This window comes from Hippoglossus stenolepis, chromosome 12 (assembly GCF_022539355.2).
Source record: "Hippoglossus stenolepis isolate QCI-W04-F060 chromosome 12, HSTE1.2, whole genome shotgun sequence".
Classification (NCBI taxonomy): Eukaryota; Metazoa; Chordata; class Actinopteri; order Pleuronectiformes; family Pleuronectidae; genus Hippoglossus; species Hippoglossus stenolepis.
The window spans coordinates 18946851-18970609 of record NC_061494.1 but is presented as its reverse complement, the minus strand read 5'-3'; the positions used below and the strand labels follow the sequence as shown (position 1 = coordinate 18970609).

Sequence of the window (23759 nt, the reverse complement as noted above, 5' to 3'; positions counted from 1 at the left end):
TTATTCCTGGAACTCAACTTTCCCCCAATCGTCTTCCTCCATGAATGAAATTCATTTTCTTGACATGTAACCTACAGTTATTTTTCAAGTCTAATTTAAATATAACATATAATAAGAAATAAACAGTGTGATGCAGCATGATGAAGTGTGCGTTTGAGAAGCACACGCCCATTCATGAAACATTTACAAGAAACAGATGTTTCAAAGTAAAAGCAATGAGATTTGCAGCTGTGTGGCTGTGAATACTGGTCACTTTTCTTATCGATGAAATTATTTTCTCTGTTGTTAAATAAGTAAGATGAGTCCAAAACAGCTGGTCAGAGGAAAGTACCTCAAACATTTTGAGTAAAAAAAGGCAACTGACAAAAGTACTCAGTAAAAGTAGAATGCATAAATATAAGAATGAAAATAAAATGTACAGAATACAATAAACATGGTTAAACTATTAATCGTATTTACTCAAATGTACTTAGCAAAGTAAAGTAAAAAGTACTTGTGAGTATATCCTCTTCCCTATACTGGGAAATTATCTCTCCTGATGATCTCCACGGTTGGAGTTCATCAGCGACTGCTCCTCCTTATATTATGGGAGTAGAGAGCATCCATATTTGGCGATATACTGTGTGTAGTAGGGGAGTAATGAAGAAATTGTACTAGGTTGCATTTCAACCACTGTCATGTCAATTTTAAGTTGACTCGTTCTGTCAGATCCACAAAACCCAAATATATTTCATCTACCAAGCAGGAAATCTTCACATCCCCAGCTGACAATTCCTCATTTATCAAAGGTGTTGCATATTCATTATTCATCAAGACCTATAAGGTCCTTATGAAGCTTGTTTGATGAATTCCTGCTGGTTGTCTTGCAGGTTCTCCTCCTCCGATCTTTACACCCCTATCGTTATATTCCATCCATCTGCCTCTGGACCCACCACCAACAGCACAATGCCAGCGAGACTCAGGTTCTCCACACCAGAAACAAAAAACTCTTAACAGGTAACACTTCAAAACAGCAGGTTCTCATATGTCTTCCAAACCTAATCTAATAACATACAAGTACGCTAACATAAAGCTGTGTGCTGATAGACTAACAAATTCTTAATTTTAAATTGTTAGCTGCACCAATAGAAGTATGAGCCGCCTCCTTCGCCTTTCCAGCAAAAACGCACCCTGGACAGTTGTTACAGCATTCATGATGAACGACTCTCTCGGAAACTCCTCACACCTGGACTACATGAAGGTAAAAAAAAAAAAAGATTGTTTCTCTTCACTTCGCTTTTATAGTAGAATATGTTCTCTGTTAGGATGATACACCTGCAAAGCACAGAAAGTGAAAAGAACGATTTTCAGTTGTTTTTTTCACAGAATTTCTGAACTCTACACGGTAGAAGAAGTTTGAGATATAGTAGTGAAACCAATGCAAACTGTCTAAGAACAGTGTCACGTCATCACCTGAGGCTGCTAAGACTCAGACCTGTGAAGTTTCCCCACTCCTGGGCACAGAAACACCATGCATGACCTCCAATAAAGAAACACACATTGACATTATACCTTATTGCGTGGCTCAAACAAACAACATAACATGATCTCCATGACATTCTCCGGAAAACGAATGTCCCAGTGAGCCTCCAAACATTCCCTCCAAACATTCCTCCCAAACAAATACACATAATAAATACAATACAAGTATCTTCAGGACAATAGTTAAAAGCATGCAATGTAGAAGACGTTGATGACAATGCTTAGAACTTTTGGTGATAAGGGCTTTAAACAAAGACATGTGATCCGTGCAGAGGAATTCCAGTAACATGTTGTATCCTGCCTCTGCCTGCTGCTCCAACGATTTCCATTATGTGTCGGAGCGGAGAATCTCCTGCTGTGTCATGCATGTGTGAAAGGTGCGGGCAACCGTTGGAGTTCATGGGAATAAAGTGTCAACAAAGAAATAACTGAATGTCTCTTTTACACCGACAGCGTATAAACGAGACGTTGTCATCTTTCTGCTCCAACGTATGGATCCTGGCTCTCCATCAGATCCTGCTCATCCTCCTCATCGTGGGGAAGTGGTTGCTCCTCTAAAGGAGAGTTAGCTCCGCCAAGCAACTCGCAGCTTCTCCCGATCTTCACTGCACGGGCGGCGACATCCTTGAATTTACGAGTGAGACGGTTCCCGACATCAAGTGGGTGGCCATTTTATCGTTTCCATTTCACATACATGTTTCATAGCCTTTATGGGTATGTCCAATAGCTCACCCTGTGCATGAGCACGTTCACACTTATAAAGCACCGTAGAACTCAAGCAGGTTTTAAATGAAGTTACCCACCCAAAGCCCACACAAGTCATGGACTGCAAAGTTTAATAAACCACAACTTTTACGTTTCCGTGTGCAGAGAGACTAGTTCTCAGATGGTCTACATTATTTTAGGTGTATGGACTTGGAGCATGTTGCAGTTCCCCTTACATTTGGCCGGTGAGTGCTCTTCATTCTAATCCCCTAACTTTGGTGCGTATTAAGCAGTTACAGCTGTTTATTGTTGTACGCATCCCATTCCTAGTGTGGGAAAATCTCAACAACATGTTTAGAAATTGGCAAAACATCCCAAAAAGTCAACAGTTTCCACACCAGCGCTGTAAGTAAAGTAAACACTGAGAGTTAGTTTAGGTGCTTTTCTATCTGTGGCCAAGTCCACTTATTATCCCCCAGCTTTGAATAAAACACGTCCTTTGAGAGATATGGGAAGGTCCTACTTAGCGACCTATAGTTCTCAAAACAGAAATGGGCAACAGGAAAGGCCGGGAGACTCCAGGAGTTTTTTATAAATGCAAGAAGTCTTAAAAAGGAAATCCAGGCTCACATGTTTATTACATTCTGTGTCCACTTCTTATCTTTGGACGATTAGACGAAATAATTATCAGTCAAAGGCCCAAAGAGAGTTGGTCATTTCGTTTGAGGTTTTTCTGAAGGTTTCATGAAAGAAGGAAGAAGGAGTTTAGTCTGATCAGAAACAGTTCTCGGAAAAGACGACTCACACTAATGTTCCCCATTATTCATAACCTGGACTTGAATAATTCACAAATAGATGTTGAGATTCTTATCTATCAGTCTACCTTCATAATGGACAGAGCACTTAGTGTTTGAATGCACACTGCAGTTTATAAATGAAGCTACTCTTCCTTTCATTGTGTTCTCTGAAGGCCAGTGAACCCAAGTTTAAAACCCACAGAGTTGAGGAGGCTGAGGATGGTTAGAGGAATATTTCTTGCAGGGTTAAAGGAATGGGATTTGAGCAGGGCAGGGGGCCCCAGCTCTTCCCCCTATGCTGAGTATAGCGGAAAACCTTGGGCTGAGCCAAGCAAAGTGTCCAGGGAGAAGGAAGCTGAGCCAAGCGGGGTCCAGGGGCAGAGGAGCAGGGTTGACAGGACGAAGGGCTGGAGACGGGGGAAGAGGAAGAGGAAAGGAAGAGGAGAGCGGGTTATGCAAGGGTTCAGGCAACGAGCTAAATTTCGTTTTGGTTTTAGTAAAAGTCTCCTTCACAGGATGGGACACAGCCGAAAACTGCTCCGGTTCCAGTAGAACACAATACACATATGCACACACATGGACGGGGTAGACCATACCATGTGTTGGCATTGTATCTTCATAAGTGGGTGTAAGTCCTTTGTTGGTCACATACAGCGTGTCTAATAATGTCCAGTTTCTACCTTACTTTTCAACTGAAATCACCTCCATCATATCATGTTCTTCAATAGTTGATGGAGTTGAGCCCTGTTATCAATGAACTGAGATGTTGATGCCAAACGATCCTTGCAGCATATAGTTCTTTAACGCTTATTCACATTCTGCATGTGGAACAAACCCATTTTTAGAATTTAAATACATAAGAAAGATAATCAGCTGATAGAATAACATAAGATAGATAAGATAAGACAATCCTAAGATAAGATAAGCACTTAGTTTATTGTTAAGTTGTTAAGTTAAGTTGGGCTAAATTTCACCCAAAGGACAGACACATTTTTCCACATACACTTAATGTTATCTTGAAAGCAGTTGTATAAAGCAGTTGTTTTCCATCCAAAAATAGCAGGAAAAGCTGGGGTGCAGAGTGTAACACATTACTTCTGCTCTCTGTTTCCTTCCACCCTCATCATCTTGTGTTGTGTTCTCTTTATTTTTAAAAGTGGGTGCCCTGAAGCTAGACACAATGAGCAGGGCTGCCCAGAGATCTCTTCTTGCCAAACACAGCAGACGTGTGGAGCATCGGGGAGGTCAGAATGGTCCAGGACGGGCCCTTTCGGTGGTCAGATCTACTGTCATGATGTACTACAAAGTCTTTCCACCAGATGTTGCTTTCCATCAAGAACTTCCTGGTGGTCACTGAACCTGTACAGGCTGGTTGTGGAGAAAGCAGGATTCCAGACCTCCAGCAGTAGCAGGACACCGATCTCCCGTGAGTTCTAAATGAGACTGGGGGAAGACGGGGACGGAGACATGTTACACCTCAAAGTTTGCAGTCACAGTTCAGGAAATAAGTTTAGAGGATGTAGTGCCAGAATAATTTTCACGCTGTTGCGAGTAGAGAATAAATCTCCTGGGCCTTACACTTCATGTAGGGATGAAGCTAACAAGTTCAAACTCATCATTTGACTCCAACTTGAAGCTCATACTGCTACCGCCATTTACCTCTAAATTCTAATGTAGTTGCTTGAATAGACTATCTGATGAGACATTGAAATCAAAGAAATCTCCCGGGCAGGAGGCAAGAAAGGAAAGGAGGAGAGAGAAGAGAGATATACGCAGGTGTAATAGTAGATACCTGATATCGTTTACATGTAAACAGATTATGCACATTACTAAAGCAGCCAGCACGATACAGTGTTTGAAAGTAGTCTCAGAGCACAACAGTCTGCTTATTAACGCAGCACTTCTAGTAAGTGAAGCCAAACTGCTGCTCGGACAAGGACTGGCAAAATTTCTCACTGTGTGATGCCCAGAGGACAGGAAGAGGGGAGGACAGAGAGATACAGTATACTGAATGACTAATGCTGTCTGGCTGTTGACAGAGACTGAGATGGGAGAACAGTTTTCCTGTCCCATTTATTTACTGTGTATTTACATTAGCACAGATAATAATGAACCACAATGAAACACATTCCACGAGTCCACTCAGCAAATTCAGCTCAACGCTATGTAACGTATACGCCGCGCTGTCGAAAAACTGTTTACTTCCCTTCACACACAGAAATTAGTGCTCCGACCTTCACTAAACTTTACTAAAAGATCTTATACTTGTATTGGACACACATAAAACCAAGGTTATAAAGTAATGAAAGAAAAATACTGGCATGTTTCTGCTTTTAATCCGTTATTGAAAATGTTACAGAGTATAATGAATACCTTTGGCTACTTGACAAACTCATCCGGAGTTTATGACAAAGTACTTTGTCCTCCTTTCCTGATGATGTGATTTACAGGTTTGCTTATGCCTGAACCTTGTCACTCTGCCCTTGTGATGTTTATACTACCATTGCCATCCCGTGTGTTAAAGTTGGTGGCTCCCTCCTGACTCGATTGGCTTTTATATCTTTTATTAACAAAGCTCCCATTGGGATTCTTCCTTCTTATGTTGCTTCTGTGATGATCTTTGCTTTTTATTATGATCAAACCTCCATTCCACAGTCCTGGCTGAGGACCAAAGGTGACTGGGCCTTTTCTGTCAGGGCTCCCACTCTTTGGAACAATATCCCCTGAGGAGATCTGTCTGAAAAACTCTTTATCCTCTTTGAAATCTCTCTGAAAAACACATTTTATAAGTGTCTTTTCTAATCATTATTTCTTTTTTATAATGTTTTATATTATCATATTTTTACTCATTTTTATTTCTGTTTCTCTGCTCTAATGCTGTGCGACCTTCAAATTACTTTTGAACTGTTTCCTATTGTTTGCCTTCAATTATTGAATCTTTAATCCCCACCCTTGTAACTGTATTTTGAAAGGTGTAATAAAATGTATTATTTACTATCATTTTGTATCACCTTTTTTTACCTGTTTTATTCTATGTGTAACTTTTTGTTTTTAATTAACTGTATTTTTTAAACTACTTTAAAATAATTGTGCATCTTTTAATGTTTTGTATCTTTTAAGTCATTTATATTGCTGCTCACTATTACTGTAAATGAGGGTCAGCCCCTTATAATGTTAATCACTGACTTCATAAGGGAAGTTATACTTCACTTTAAAAGTGGCTGACTTGACAAAACCTAAATAAAACAGTAAAAACCATGGTAAGAATTTTTATATTTATTTTTCATTCTTTCAAAAAATATGTCTTTTACACAGGCAGTGATTTCATGGACATGAGAATACTTTATAATGAAGTATTCTGTGGCACACCTTGCACTATTTTGTATTAACATGTATTTATTCTACCCCTTACTGTGACATACATTAACATAAATATAGATAAACACAAATATCCTCTGAGCATATTTGTTTATTTAGTTAATATGATAAGGGATCATCTCACAGTATCTGCTTCTCTCAAGGTTTAATACAAAATCAGTTTTATATGAGAATTCCCATTGAACCATTTGAATCTTGTGTTACAAACCTGTTGCACTGGCTCCCCACTGTGGACATCAGAGTATCAGCAGTTGAATTTGAGTTTTTCACAGTGACTCAATCACAGACTGTGTAGGCTCAATATTGCATCAGAATCAGATGTATTTGCATATTGACAGACTATAGCAGCCTCAGGTTGCACCCAGGTGTTATTGTCTGTATCGCCTCACCTCTGACGTTCAGGCGTAGAGACGCCGTCTGTGACCCAACTGTATGAAAACGGTTTCTTTAACACCAACATTTGAAATAGGAAATTTGAACCTACATCATCACAACCACAATCATCGACAAGCCTGTTGGTGCAAACAATAAACTTACATGTAACCTTGAGGTATTAATGTTTTCTGACTCTGCGAAAGTTGTGCTTGAAGCAGAATGTCAAAGATAAAATCCAAGGCCCTCTCCCATTGTGGTCTTCTATATACTGTATATAAAGAAATTAGTGTTGCTAGCTGCAATGCTTTAATATCCAATATCATCAAATCCATACAGCAAATACAATGTGTATAAATCAAGAATGATATGGAGAATAAAACCACTCCAAATTAAACCATCAGAAATAAAACAAATTTATCAAACGTATAAAAGGATTCTATTTCCCATAAACAACAATTACTATTTCCACCTAAAACTGTTGTTTTTTGTTCCATTTTAGAATCTTTGCAAACACCTATAGACATTTACAGCAGACAGATGAACAATGCTGGAGAAATACTATAATTATGGCTTTAGCTATAATTACGGCTCTTTGCTGCAAGATGAGTCCTGAACGTCCTGAATCACTGATCCTGAATCTCAATAAGAAACTTTACAATATGCAATTATTACAAATATGTTTGAAAGTAAGGATTCAACCCTGCATTGGTAGAAAGTAACTATGTACATTTACTTGAGTACTGAATGAAAATACAAGTTTAAAGTACTTTTATTAAATCTTTTTGCATTTGTGAGTAAAATATGATTTGTTATACTGCAAGTTAGGCTACTGTTACTGTATATACTTTTCAGATTAAAGGTTTAAAGCCTATATGGATTGTATGCTCCTCCTACAATAACAGGATTCATTAAACTACCTAAAAGTAAAGCGAATACAGCTGCTTTTATGTTGGTGTATTTGTAATAGTAAATTTAATACATTTCCCTGATAATGCCTGTGTACTTTTACTAACGTAAGATTAATAGTTTATACTTATTGCTGTCGACCGGTTCTCTTCACTCCTTCCCTCACTGGCTTCGTGTAATTTAACTGGGGAAATCTGCCCCTTATCAGCTTCTATTGTTCTATTTCAGGTCCAGGTTATAAATTACAGTCGGCTGCTGTTAGAGCTTCACAGGAAATGCTCTCCATCATGTTTGTCCTTGTGAATGAATAGATGACGTGATACTGCCCTCTCCTGTGCACTCGGCAGAGTCTGAGCTGCTCTCGTGGATTCAGTTGTTAATCACTGAATAAACGTGAATGAGCTTTTCTAAGACTTTTCTAAGACTTTTCACTAACAGCGGCCGATAGAGTCCTGATATATCAAGCACCTCTCTTACCCATTTCTGCCGGTTAAAGAAAAAGAGACGGATGCTATGTTAGCAAATTACAATGATGAATTATTATGATAAGATTTTTTAAAAATCATTATCTTATCATTTTGAGAAAGTAATTTATTATTTTTGAGATATTAAGTCATTATTTTGAGAAACTGAGTTATTTCTTTGAGGTAATAAGTCATTATATTGAGTTAGTATGTCATTAGTTTTACAGTAAATACTGTATTTTGTCATTATTTTTAGATAATTAATTTAAAGATATCAATAGTTTATTTTCCTAAGATAGAAGTGTTGACTCATTGTTTTTTTGGAGATACTAAGTTGGGGCTTATTGAGAGTTCGTAAGTTATTATTTTGAAAATGTTTCTTCATTATAAGAACTTACAGATTTAACAAAAGTTTGGAAATGTAGAAATTAACTGTCAGGAAAAATACTCTTTCTGTGGGAGGAGCTTCAACTGGGGGACTTTGTACGAAATCTCTCTCTCTCTCTCTCTCTCTCTCTCCCCCTCCCTCTCCCTCTCTCTCCCTCTCTCTCTCTCTCTCTCTCTCTCTCTCTCTCTCTCTCTCTCTCTCTCTCTCTCCCTCTCTCTCTCTCTCTCTCTCTCTCTCTCTCTCTCTCTCTCTCTCTCTCTCTCTCTCTCTGCAGACTCCGGTATATTATTCAGGTGCAGAGCCGGAGTTGGGTAGAGCTGATCTGGAACCGGCCTGAGTGATGGGACTGTGTAAGTTCACATGTGCGATCATTACCAGGGGCTTGTTCGTCCTCGTCTCCCTGGCCGGAGTATGGAGGGTGACATCGGTGAAGGAAGATCCAAACTACTGGCTCCTGACTTTCCTCTTTCTGCCGCTCGTCCTGGAAATGATCATCACCCTGAAGAGGCGGAGGGGAGAAGACTACAAATGGTGAGATGCAGTGTTGTGGTATTTGAATAAACAGCAGCCTGTAACTGAGGATGCATGAGGAAAGTTATCACATTTTGTGTAACTGTTGTATTTGTACATGATGGAATGCATTAATACCCTCAGTCGTCCTCACTTCTACTCCTGGAGGTAATCTCTGCATCCTGCCTGTCCTCCTCTGCAGCTATTGTCTAACCCTCCCGGGGACACGATGGACGGTCATGCCTTCAACTTTATTCCCAACTCAACTTTTCTCAACTACTTCTCCATGAATTGTAAATTCATTTTTTCTAATATGTAACCCATAAAGGCTAAGTCTAATTTCTAAATATAAATAGCAGAATAAGAATAACAGTGTGATGCAGCATGATGAAGCAAAGGAGAAGGCACACGCCTATTCATGAAACATTTATTAAGAAACAGATATTTGAAGTAAAGCAATATATTTGCAGTAGCCAGGTATTGTGGATTTACTGATCACTTTTCTACCCATGAAATTATTTTCTGTTGTTAAATAAAAGATATCCAAATGATGGTCAACAGGAGTGAAAGTACTCAAACATTTGAGTAAAGTACACATAAATTGGACAAAAAGTACTTAGTAAAAGGTAGGAAGTTCCACATTAAATAGATGAAATATAAAGAATGAAAATAAAAATGTACAGAATACAGAATAAACATACATGGTTAAACTACAACGACGTTACCAAATGTACTTAAAGCAAAAGTAAAGTAAAGTACTTTCTGTGAGTATATCCTCTTCCCCTATAAAGCAAACCAGCATCTCCCACATCTTCAATATTGAGTCTGGATCATGACTTGCCTCCTGGCTGGAGTAGATAACTGACACATGATATAATGTGTGTAGGGAGTAACAAGAAATGAAATTTAGGTTGCATTCAACCACTTACCTGTCAATTTTGGTTGACTCTGCCTCTGTCAGATCCAATAAAACCCAACATATTTTACTCCACTGCTATAAAATTCACATCCCCAGCTGACAATTCCTCATTTATCAAAGGTGTTGCATATTCATTATTCATCGTTAATTCCATGCGTCCTTATGACGTTTTGTTGATGAATCTCTGCTGGTTGTCTTGCAGGTTCTCTCCTCCGATCTTTATGTTCCTCATCAGTATCATTCCATCCATCTGGCTCCTGGAGCTCCACCACCAACAGCACAATGCCAGCTGTAGACTCTGTGTGGTCTTCATGTTATGCAAACAAAAACTCTTAGTCAGCTGCAACACTTCAAAACAGCAGTTCTCATGTCTTCCAACCAATCTAATAACAGATGCTGCTTTTACGCTTAATATAAAGTGCAGTTAGATAATTGATTCTGACTCAAATTGTTAGCTGCACCAAGAGGAGAAGTATGAGCTGCCTCCTCTCTTTCGCCTCTTTCCAGTGCAAAAACGCGATTTGGACGGCGCGTGTTCAACGCACGCACACTCCTCACACCCACCATGAAGGTAAAAATTAAAAGATTGTTTCTCTTCACTTCGCTTTTGATAGTAGAATATGTTCTCTGTTAGGATGATACACCTGCAAAGCACAGAAAGTGAAAAGAACGATTTTCAGTTGTTTTTTTCTCACAGTGAATTTCTGGGAAACCTCTTACACGGTAGTTTGGAGATATAGGGGTAGTGAAACCAATGAACCGTTCCAAGGAACAGTGTCACGTCATCACCTTGAGGCTGCCGGGCACTCAGACTCCAGGAAGTCTCCCACTCCCTGGCACAGAAATAATCATGCATGTGACCTCCAATAAAGAAACACACATTGACATTATAACTCTTGGCTTTGCGTGGCTCAAACAAACAAATATTTAACGTGATCTCCAGACATTCTCCGGAAAACGCAAATGTCCCAGTGAGAGCCTCCAAACATTCCTCCAAACAAATACAATATAATAAATACAATACAAGTATCTCAGGACGAACAAAGCGGTGCCATGCACGTAGAAGACGTTGATGACAATGCTTAGAACTTTTGGTGATAAGGGCTTTAAACAAAGACATGTGATCCGTGCAGAGGAATTCCAGTAACATGTTGTATCCTGCCTCTGCCTGCTGCTCCAACGATTTCCATTATGTGTCGGAGCGGAGAATCTCCTGCTGTGTCATGCATGTGTGAAAGGTGCGGGCAACCGTTGGAGTTCATGGGAATAAAGTGTCAACAAAGAAATAACTGAATGTCTCTTTTTACACCGAAGAAGCAAGATGGAACGAGACGCGTTACTTTTTCTGCCCAACGATATCCCCTGGCTTCATCAGCAGATCCGTTTCCATCCTCCTCATCGGGGAAGTGCTTGCTCCTCTCGGGGGCGGAGTTACCCACACGAACTCTCGCAGCTTCCCGGACTTATCAAGACCAAGTGTAAGGACATCCTGAATTTACGAGTGAGACGGTCTCGACATCAAGTGGGTGTATTATCTTACTGCTCTTACTTCACATACATGTTTCATAGTTTTATGGGTTCACACTGCCCTGTGTGGCGAGTACACGCTCACACTTATGTGTACACCGTAGGTGTGTGAACCTGCCAGGTTTTAATGAAGTTACCCACTCCAGCCCACATGTCATATCTGCAAAGCTTCTACTTGGAAACTACTAATCCCACGCTTCCTCGTGTGCAGAGAGACACTAGCTCTCGTGATGGTCTACATTATTTTAGGTGTATGGACTTGGAGCATGTTGCAGTTCCCCTTACATTTGGCCGGTGAGTGCTCTTCATTCTGGTAATCCACTAACTTTGGTGCGTATTAAGCGGTTACAGCTGTTTATTGTTGTACGCATCCCATTCCTAGTGTGGGACAATCTCAACAACATGTTTAGAAATTGGCAAAACATCCCAAAAAGTCAACAGTTTCCACACCAGCGCTGTAAGTAAAGTAGGGAGAAGGAAGCTGAGCCAAGCGGGGTCCAGGGGCAGAGGAGCAGGGTTGACAGGACGAAGGGCTGGAGACGGGGGAAGAGGAAGAGGAAAGGGAAGACAGAGCTGGTTATGTAAGGTTCAGGCAACGAGCTAAATTTCTTGTTTGGTTTTAGTAAAAGTCTCCCTTTCTACAGGATGGGACAGCTGGAAAACTGCTCCGGTTCCAGAACACACACACACATACACACACACACACACACACACACACACATGCACACACACACATTGGGGGAGAGAGACTGCATACCATGTGTGTTGGTATTTGTATCTTCATAAGTGGGTGTAAGTCCTTTTGTTGGTCACATACAGTGTGTTCACACGTCCGAGTTTCATCTACTTTTCAACCGAAATCACTCGCGATCATATCACATGTTCTTCATTAGTTGATGGAGTTGAGCCCTGTTATCACGGAACTGAGATGTTTAGATGTGAAAAAAAAATTCTGAGCATTTAAAGGCACCTCTCGTCTTTCACAGTGTGTTCTTGATTCCCGATGAAGATCATGTGATATGACAGAAAGCCAGTTACTAAATGGACCTTGTGTTAAGGTTGTGCTCTTGAACGTTTATTCACATTCTGCATGTGGAACAAAAACGATTTTTAGAATTTAAATACAAGAAAGATAATCATTGATAGAATAACATAAGATAAGATAAGATAAGATAACTTAAGATAAGATAAGTTAATTTAAGTTAAGTTAAGTTAAGTTAAGTTAAGTTAAGTTAAGTTAAGTTAACTTTACCCAAATGACAGACACATTTTTCCACATACACTTAATGTTATCTTGAAAGCAGTTGTATAAAGCAGTTGTTTTCCATCCAAAAATAGCAGGAAAAGTTAAAAGTGGGGGAAGTGTAACACATTACCTCAGTTTCTGTTTCCTTCCACCCTCATCATCAGTTTTGTTCTCTTTATTTTTAAAAGTGGTGGCCTCTAAGCCAGAGTTATATTAATAGGTGAGAAACCAGAGACTTCCTCTTGGCAAACACAGCAGAGAGCGGGAGCATCGTGGAGGCCTTGTTCATCCAGGACGGGCCCTTTCTGGTGGTCAGGCTCATCGTCATGATGTACTACAAAGTCTTCCACCAGATGTTGGGTTTCTTCGCCATCAAGAACTTCCTGGTGGTCATACTGAACCTGTACAGGCTGGTTGTGATATGCCAGGACTCCAGACCCTCCAGCAGCAGCAGGGACACCGATCTCCCGTGAGTCTGCAATGAGATCAAGGGGAAGACGGGACGGAGACATGTTACACCTAAAGTTTTGCAGTCACAGTTCACAGGAAATAAGCGCAGATGATGTGAAAAGCTGTGAATAATTAACGCTGTTGCGAGCAGAGAACAATTGTCTTACACTTGCGAGGGGATGAAGCTGTCAAGTTCAAACTCCACACTTGACTTGACTCAACTTGAAGCTCATACTACACGTCATTTACCCTCTAAATTCTAATGTAGCTGCTTTGACAGACGAACTGATGAGACATTGAAATCAAAGAAATCTCCGGCAGGGGGGCAAGAAAGGAAAGGAGGAGAGAGAAGCAGAGCATACTATGGGCATGGGTGAGAGATACTCCTGACATTGCCATATGTAAACAGATTATGCACATTACTAAAGCAGCCAGCACGATACAGTGTTTGAAAGTAGTCTCAGAGACAGAGAGATACAGTATACTGAATGACTAATGCTGTCTGGCTGTTGACAGAGACTGAGATGGGAGAACAGTTTTCCTGTCCCATTTATTTACTGTGTATTTACATCAGCACAGATAAATAACAGTCCACAATGAAACACATTCCACGAGTCCACTCAGCAAATTCAGCTCAACGCGATGTAACGTATACGCCGCGCTGTCGAAAAACTGTTTACTTCCCTTCACACACAGAAATTAGTGCTCCGACCTTCACTAAACTTTACTAAAAGATCTTATACTTGTATTGGACACACATAAAACCAAGGTTATAAAGTAATGAAAGAAAAATACTGGCATGTTTCTGCTTTTAATCCGTTATTGAAAATGTTACAGAGTATAATGAATACCTTTGGCTACTTGACAAACTCATCCGGAGTTTATGACAAAGTACTTTCCTGTCCTCCTTTCCTGATGATGTGATTTACAGGTTTGCGTTTCTATGCCTGAACCTTGTCACTCTGCCCTTGTGATGTTTATACTCATCATTACATCCTGTGTGTTAAAGTTGGGTGGTCTCCTCCTGACTCGATTGGCTTTTATATCTTTTTATTAACAAAGCTCCCATTGGGATTCTTCCTTCTTATGTTGCTTCTGTGATGATCTTTGGCTTTTATTATGATCAAACCTCCATTCCACAGTCCTGGCTGAGGACCAAAGGTGACTGGGCCTTTTCTGTCAGGGCTCCCACTCTTTGGAACAATTTCCCCTGAGGAGATCTGTCTGAAAAACTCTTTATCCTCTTTGAAATCTCTCTGAAAAACACATTTTACAAGTGTCTTTTCTAATCATTATTTCTTTTTTATAATGTTTTATATTATCATATTTTTACTCATTTTTATTTCTGTTTCTCTGCTCTAATGCTGTGCGACCTTCAAATTACTTTTGAACTGTTTCCTATTGTTTGCCTTCAATTATTGAATCTTTAATCCCCACCCTTGTAACTGTATTTTGAAAGGTGTAATAAAATGTATTATTTACTATCATTTTGTATCACCTTTTTTTACCTGTTTTATTCTATGTGTAACTTTTTGTTTTTAATTAACTGTATTTTTTAAACTACTTTAAAATAATTGTGCATCTTTTAATGTTTTGTATCTTTTAAGTCATTTATATTGCTGCTCACTATTACTGTAAATGAGGGTCAGCCCCTTATAATGTTAATCACTGACTTCATAAGGGAAGTTATACTTCACTTTAAAAGTGGCTGACTTGACAAAACCTAAATAAAACAGTAAAAACCATGGTAAGAATTTTTATATTTATTTTTCATTCTTTCAAAAAATATGTCTTTTACACAGGCAGTGATTTCATGGACATGAGAATACTTTATAATGAAGTATTCTGTCAACACCTTGTAATTATTTGTATTAACATGTATTTATTCTATCTTTACTGTAACATACATTAACATAACATAGATAAACACAAAATATCCTCAAGCATATTTGTTTATTTAAAGTTAATATGATAAGGGATCATCTCACAGTATCTGCTTCTCTCAAGGTTTAATACAAAATCAGTTTTATATGAGAATTCCCATTGAACCATTTGAATCTTGTGTTACAAACCTGTTGCACTGGCTCCCCACTGTGGACATCAGAGTATCAGCAGTTGAATTTGAGTTTTTCACAGTGACTCAATCACAGACTGTGTAGGCTCAATATTGCATCAGAATCAGATGTATTTGCATATTGACAGACTATAGCAGCCTCAGGTTGCACCCAGGTGTTATTGTCTGTATCGCCTCACCTCTGACGTTCAGGCGTAGAGACGCCGTCTGTGACCCAACTGTATGAAAACGGTTTCTTTAACACCAACATTTGAAATAGGAAATTTGAACCTACACCATCACAACCACAATCATCGCATGCTTCCGTTAGTAAACACTAAACTTACATGTAACTCAGAGGTATTAATGTTTTCGACTCTGTGAAAGTTGTGCTTGAAGCAGAATGTCAAAGATAAAATCAAGCGCCTCATCCACATCCCATTGTGGTCTTCATACTGTATATGGAAGAAATTAGTGGTTGTTGGGCTGCAATGTTTTAATATCCCATATCATCAAATCCATACAGCAAATACAATGTGTATAAATCAAGAATGATATGGAGAATAAAACCACTCCAAATTAAACCATCAGAAATAAAACAAATTTATCAAACGTATAAAAGGATTCTATTTCCCATAAACAACAATTACTCTTTCCACCTAAAACTGTTGTTTTTTGTTCCATTTTAGAATCTTTGAAACAATCTTCCATAGAGTTACTTCGACAGCAGATACATTTAGAACAATGCTGGAGAAATACTATAATTATGGCTTTAGCTATAATTACGGCTCTTTGCTGCAAGATGAGTCCTGAACGTCCTGAATCACTGATCCTGAATCTCAATAAGAAACTTTACAATATGCAATTATTACAAATATGTTTGAAAGTAAGGATTCAACCCTGCATTGGTAGAAAGTAACTATGTACATTTACTTGAGTACTGAATGAAATGTTTAAAGTACTTGGCCAACTTTTACATTTGTGAGTAAAATATGATTTGTTATATACTGCAAGTTAGGTTACTGTTACTGTATATACTTTTCAGATTAGTGTTTGTAAAGCCTATATGGATTGTATGCTCCTCCCATAACAGGATTCATTAAACTACCTAAAAGTAAAGCGAATACAGCTGCTTTTATGTTGGTGTATTTGTAATAGTAAATTTAATACATTTCCCTGATAATGCCTGTGTACTTTTACTAACGTAAGATTAATAGTTTATACTTATTGCTGTCGACCGGTTCTCTTCACTCCTTCCCTCACTGGCTTCGTGTAATTTAACTGGGGAAATCTGCCCCTTATCAGCTTCTCTATTGTTCTGCTTCAGGTCCAGTTATAAATTACAGTCGGCTGCTGCGCGTTAGAGCTTCACAGGAAATGCTTCGATCATGTTTGTCCTTGTGAATGAATGAGATACGTGATACTCTTCTCCTGCACTCGCAGAGTTCTGAGCTGCTCTCGGATTCAAGGTTAATCACTGAATAAACGTGAATGAGCTTTTCAAGACTTTTCAAGACTTTTCACTAACAGCGCCGATAGAGTCCTCACAGGTCACACCTCTTACCCATTTCTGCCGAAACAAAGAAAAAGAGACGGATGTTATGTATTAGTAAATTATAAATGATGAATTATTATGATAAGATTTTTTTAAAATCATTATCTTATCATTTTGAGAAAGTAATTTATTATTTTTGAGATATTAAGTCATTATTTTGAGAAACTGAGTTATTTCTTTGAGGTAATAAGTCATTATATTGAGTTAGTATGTCATTAGTTTTACAGTAAATACTGTATTTTGTCATTATTTTTAGATAATTAATTTAAAGATATCAATAGTTTATTTCAAGATAGGTTATTGACTCATTGTTTTTGAGATACTAAGTTGGGGTCATCATTGAGAGTTCGTAAGTTATTATTTTGAAAATGTTTCTTCATTATAAGAACTTACAGATTTAACAAAAGTTTGGAAATGTAGAAATTAACTGTCAGGAAAAATACTCTTTCTCATGGAGAGCTTCAACCTTGGGGGACTGGTGTCGAGCCCTCCTCTCTCTCTTCTCTCTCTCCCTTCCTCTCCCTCTCTCTCTCTCTCTCTCTCTCTCTCTCTCTCTCTCTCCCCCTCTCCCTCTCCCTCTCCCTCCCTCTCCCTCTCCTCTCTCATCTCTCTCTCTCTTCTCTCTCTGCAGACTCCGGGATATTATTCATGTGCAGAGCCGGAGTTGGGTAGAGCCAGATCTGAACCGGCCTGGAGGATGGGACTGTGCAGTTCATGTGCGATCATTACCAGGCTTGTCTGGCCCGTCTCCCTGGGTCGAGTATGGAGGGCACATCACAGAAGGAAGATCCAAACTACTGGCTCCTGACTTTCCTCTTTCTGCCGCTCGTCCTGGAAATGATCATCACCCTGAAGAGGCGGAGGGGAGAAGACTACAAATGGTGAGATGCAGTGTTGTGGTATTTGAATAAACAGCAGCCTGTAACTGAGGATGCATGAGGAAAGCTTAATACATTTGTGCAATCGTTGTATTTGGTACATGATGGAATGCACAATACCCCCTGGTCGTCCCCTACCCCACCTTCTGGAGGGACCCTGCATCCCAAGCCTGACCCTCTGCAGCTATTGTCTAACCTCCTGGGGGATACTGGAGGACGGGTTTACACTCTTAACTTTATTCCTGAACCAACTTTCCCCAATCGTCTTCCATGAATGAAATCATTTTCTTGACATGTAACCAGAAGAGCCAAGTTCAATTTAAATATAACATATAATAAGAAATAAACAGTGTGATGCAGCATGATGAAGTGTGCGTTTGAGAAGCACACGCCCATTCATGAAACATTTACAAGAAACAGATGTTTCAAAGTAAAAGCAATGAGATTTGCAGCTGTGTGGCTGTGAATACTGGTCACTTTTCTTATCGATGAAATTATTTTCTCTGTTGTTAAATAAGTAAGATGAGTCCAAAACAGCTGGTCACCAGAGGAAAGTACTCAAACATTTGAGTAAAAGTACACATAAATTGACAAAAAAGTACTCGAGTAAAAGTAGAAGTTCCACATTAAATAGATGAAATATAAAGAATGAAAATAAAAAATGTACAGAATACAGAATAAACACATGGTTAAACTATTAATCGTACGTTACTCAAATGTACTTAAAGTAAAGTAAAGTAAAAGTACTTGTGAGTATATCCTCTTCCCTATAATGCAACCATCTCCGACATCTCCACGGCTGAGTCTGGATCAGCGGATCAGTTCCCCTCTCGTTATTGAGTAGAGAGCACCGATATTTGCTGATATACTGTGTGTAGGGGAGTAATGAAGAAATTGTACTTAGTTGCATTCAACCACTGCTCATGTCAATTTTAAGTTGACTCGTTCTGTCAGATCCACAAAACCCAAATATATTTCATCTACCAAGCAGGAAATCTTCACATCCCCAGCTGACAATTCCTCATTTATCAAAGGTGTTGCATATTCATTATTCATCGTTAATTCCATGCGTCCTTATGACGTTTTGTTGATGAATCTCTGCTGGTTGTCTTGCAGGTTCTCTCCTCCGATCTTTATGTTCCTCATCAGTATCATTCCATCCATCTGGCTCCTGGAGCTCCACCACCAACAGCACAATGCCAGCGAGACTCAGGTTCTCCACAACAGAAACAAAAAACTCTTAGTCAGCGTGTAACACTTCAAAACAGCAGTTCTCATGTCTTCCAAACCTAATCTAATAACAGATGTTGGCGGGCGCTAACATAAAGTTGCAGTTGATAATTGATTCTTAATTTTAAATTGTTAGCTGCACCAAGAGAGAAGTATGAGCGTTTTCCTCCTTCGTCTCTTTCCAGTGCAAAAACGTTGACTCTGACGGCGTGCGCAACGCACTCAGAAACTCCTCACACCTGGACTACATGAAGGTAAAAATAAAAAAAAAGATTGTTTCTCTTCACTTCGCTTTTATAGTAGAATATGTTCTCTGTTAGGATGATACACCTGCAAAGCACAGAAAGTGAAAAGAACAATTTTCAGTTGTTTTTTTCTCACAGTGAATTTCTGGGAAACCTCTTACACGGTAGTTTGGAGATATAGGGGTAGTGAAACCAATGAACTGTTCCAAGGAACAGTGTCACGTCATCACCTTGAGGCTGCCAGGCACTCAGACTCCAGAAAGTCTCCCACTCCCTGGCACAGAAATAATCATGCATGTGACCTCCAATAAAGAAACACACATTGACATTATAACTCTTGGCTTTGCGTGGCTCAAACAAACAATATTTAACGTGATCTCCAGACATTCTCCGGAAAACGCAAATGTCCCAGTGAGAGCCTCCAAACATTCCTCCAAACATTCCTCCAAACAAATACAATATAATAAATACAATACAAGTATCTCAGGACGAAAAAAGCGGTGCCATGCACGTAGAAGACGTTGATGACAATGCTTAGAACTTTTGGTGATAAGGGCTTTAAACAAAGATATGTGATCCGTGCAGAGGAATTCCAGTAACATGTTGTATCCTGCTCCAACGATTTCCATTATGTGTCGGAGCGGAGAATCTCCTGCTGTGTCATGCATGTGTGAAAGGTGCGGGCAACCGTTGGAGTTCATGGGAATAAAGTGTCAACAAAGAAATAACTGAATGTCTCTTTTACACCGACAGCGTATAAACGAGACGTTGTCATCTTTCTGCTCCAACGTATGGACCCTGGCTCTCCATCAGATCCTGCTCATCCTCCTCATCGTGGGGAAGTGGTTGCTCCCCCTGGGGGGCGGAGTTACCCGCGACGAACTCTCGCAGCTTCTCCTGATCTTCATCGGCACGGCGGCGGACATCCTTGAATTTACGAGTGAGACGGTCTCGGACATCAAGTGGGTGGCCATCTTACTGCTCTTACTTCACATACATGTTTCATAGTTTTATGGGCGTCCACACTCACCCTGTGCATGAGTACGTTCACACTTATGTGTACACCGTAGAACTCAAGCAGGTTTTAAATGAAGTTACCCAATCTGTGCCCACATGTCATATCTGCAAAGTTTACTGAAACTACTAACTTTTACGTTTCCGTGTGCAGAGAGACTAGTTCTCAGATGGTCTACATTATTTTAGGTGTATGGACTTGGAGCATGTTGCAGTTCCCCTTACATTTGGCCGGTGAGTGCTCTTCATTCTGGTAATCCACTAACTTTGGTGCGTATTAAGCGGTTACAGCTGTTTATTGTTGTACGCATCCCATTCCTAGTGTGGGACAATCTCAACAACATGTTTAGAAATTGGCAAAACATCCCAAAAAGTCAACAGTTTCCACACCAGCGCTGTAAGTAAAGTAGGGAGAAGGAAGCTGAGCCAAGCGGGGTCCAGGGGCAGAGGAGCAGGGTTGACAGGACGAAGGGCTGGAGACGGGGGAAGAGGAAGAGGAAAGGAAGAGGAGAGCGGGTTATGCAAGGGTTCAGGCAACGAGCTAAATTTCGTTTTGGTTTTAGTAAAAGTCTCCTTCACAGGATGGGACACAGCCGGAAAACTGCTCCGGTTCCAGAACACACACACACACACACACACACACATATGCACACACACATTGGGGGAGAGAGACTGCATACCATGTGTGTTGGTATTTGTATCTTCATAAGTGGGTGTAAGTCCTTTTGTTGGTCACATACAGTGTGTTCACACGTCCGAGTTTCATCTACTTTTCAACCGAAATCACTCGCGATCATATCACATGTTCTTCATTAGTTGATGGAGTTGAGCCCTGTTATCACGGAACTGAGATGTTTAGATGTGAAAAAAAAATTCTGAGCATTTAAAGGCACCTCTCGTCTTTCACAGTGTGTTCTTGATTCCCGATGAAGATCATGTGATATGACAGAAAGCCAGTTACTAAATGGACCTTGTGTTAAGGTTGTGCTCTTGAACGTTTATTCACATTCTGCATGTGGAACAAAAACGATTTTTAGAATTTAAATACAAGAAAGATAATCATTGATAGAATAACATAAGATAAGATAAGATAACTTAAGATAAAGATGTTGCTTGTTGTTGTTGCTAATTTAACGGCAAATGACAGACACATTTTTCCACATACACTTAATGTTATCTTGAAAGCAGTTGTATAAAGCAGTTGTTTTCCATCCAAAAATAGCAGGAAAAGCTGGGGTGCAGAGTGTAACACATTACTTCTGCTCTCAGTTTCCTTCCACCCTCATCATCTTGTGTTGTGTTCTCTTTATTTTTAAAAGTGGTGGCCTCTAAGCCAGACAGCGACAATGAGCAGGGCGTCCAGGAGACTTCCCTCTTGGCCAAACACAGCAGAGACGTGTGGAGCATCGTGGAGGCCTTGTTCATCCAGGACGGGCCCTTTCTGGTGGTCAGGCTCATCGTCATGATGTACTACAAAGTCTTCCACCAGATGTTGGGTTTCTTCGCCATCAAGAACTTCCTGGTGGTCATACTGAACCTGTACAGGCTGGTTGTGATATGCCAGGACTCCAGACCCTCCAGCAGCAGCAGGGACACCGATCTCCCGTGAGTCTGCAATGAGATCAAGGGGAAGACGGGACGGAGACATGTTACACCTAAAGTTTTGCAGTCACAGTTCACAGGAAATAAGCGCAGATGATGTGAAAAGCTGTGAATAATTAACGCTGTTGCGAGCAGAGAACAATTGTCTTACACTCTAAGTAGGGGGATGAAGCTGCTTGTCTAAACCCACACTTGACTTGACTCAACTTGAAGCTCATACTACACGTCATTTACCCTCTAAATTCTAATGTAGCTGCTTTGACAGACAAACTGATGAGACACTGAAATTAAAGAAATCTCCGGCAGGGGGGCAAGAAAGGAAAGGAGGAGAGAGAAGCAGAGCATAACAGGAAAAGGGTGTGAGAGATACCCTGATACGTTTACATGTAAACAGATTACACATTACTAAAGCAGCCAGCACGATACAGTGTTTGAAAGTAGTCTCAGAGACAGAGAGATACAGTATACTGAATGACTAATGCTGTCTGGCTGTTGACAGAGACTGAGATGGGAGAACAGTTTTCCTGTCCCATTTATTTACTGTGTATTTACATTAGCACAGATAAATAACAGTCCACAATGAAACACATTCCACGAGTCCACTCAGCAAATTCAGCTCAACGCGATGTAACGTATACGCCGCGCTGTCGAAAAACTGTTTACTTCCCTTCACACACAGAAATTAGTGCTCCGACCTTCACTAAACTTTACTAAAAGATCTTATACTTGTATTGGACACACATAAAACCAAGGTTATAAAGTAATGAAAGAAAAATACTGGCATGTTTCTGCTTTTAATCCGTTATTGAAAATGTTACAGAGTATTTAACACTTGGCTACTTGACAAACTCATCCGGAGTTTAAGAAGGTGCATTTCCTGTCCTCCTTTCCTTGGGATGATGATTACAGGTTTGTTTCATGCCTGAACCTTGTCACTCTGCCCTTGTGATGTTTATACTCATCATTACATCCTGTGTGTTAAAGTTAGTGGCTCTCCTCCTGACTCGATTGGCTTTTATATCTTTTTATTAACAAAGCTCCCATTGGGATTCTTCCTTCTTATGTTGCTTCTGTGATGATCTTTGGTTTTTATTATGATCAAACCTCCATTCCACAGTCCTGGCTGAGGACCAAGCAGTGACTGGGCTCTTCAACAGCTCCCACTCTTGGAACAATTTCCCTGAGGAGATCTGTTCGAAAAACTCTTTTATCCTTTCTTTTTGAAATTTCAAAACACATTTTTACAAGTGTCTTTTCTAACTATTATTTTTTTATAATGTTTTATATTATCATATTTTTACTCATTTTTATTTCTGTTTCTCTGCTCTAATGCTGTGCGACCTTCAAATTACTTTTGAACTGTTTCCTATTGTTTGCCTTCAATTATTGAATCTTAATCCCACCCTTGTAACTGTATTTTGAAAGGTGTAATAAAATGTATTATTTACTATCATTTTGTATCACCTTTTTTTACCTCGTTTTATTCTCTATGTAATCTTTGTTTTTAATTAACTGTATTTCTTTAAACTACTTTAAAATAATTGTGCATCTTTTAATGTTTTGTATCTTTTAAGTCATTTATATTGCTGCTCACTATTACTGTAAATGAGGGTCAGCCCCTTATAATGTTAATCACTGACTTCATAAGGGAAGTTATACTTCACTTTAAAAGTGGCTGACTTGACAAAACCTAAATAAAACAGTAAAAACCATGGTAAGAATTTTTATATTTATTTTTCATTCTTTCAAAAAATATGTCTTTTACACAGGCAGTGATTTCATGGACATGAGAATACTTTATAATGAAGTATTCTGTGCACACCTTGCACTATTTTGTATTAACATGTATTATTCTACCCCCTTACTGTGACCTACATTAACATAAATATAGATAAACACAAATATCCTCTGAGCATATTTGTTTATTTAGTTAATATGATAAGGGATCATCTCACAGTATCTGCTTCTCTCAAGGTTTAATACAAAATCAGTTTTA

General features: G+C 39.4%; 1 protein-coding gene across 1 annotated transcript; it reads left to right on the top strand.

Moving 5' to 3' along the window:
* Positions 1-8802: 8802 nt before the first annotated feature.
* On the top strand, positions 8803-21911 carry LOC118118802 (transmembrane protein 26). Its single transcript, XM_047342380.1, has 6 exons — positions 8803-9065; positions 18789-18885; positions 19088-19156; positions 19901-20109; positions 20316-20395; positions 21481-21911. Exons 1-6 carry the CDS (start codon positions 8875-8877, stop codon positions 21768-21770), a joined length of 936 nt encoding a protein of 311 aa, XP_047198336.1. The 5' UTR covers positions 8803-8874; the 3' UTR covers positions 21771-21911.
* Positions 21912-23759: the final 1848 nt, after the last annotated feature.

Excerpts from the sequence above, each read along its gene's own strand:
- LOC118118802 (XM_047342380.1), top strand. The coding sequence starts at position 8,875 with ATGGGACTGTGTAAGTTCACATGTGCGATCATTACCAGGGGCTTGTTC. Across the intron at positions 18,886-19,087 it reads ACAATGCCAGCGAGACTCAG|TGCAAAAACGTTGACTCTGA; the intron begins GTTCTCCACAAC and ends GTCTCTTTCCAG. Across the intron at positions 20,110-20,315 it reads GAGACGGTCTCGGACATCAA|AGAGACTAGTTCTCAGATGG; the intron begins GTGGGTGGCCAT and ends TTCCGTGTGCAG.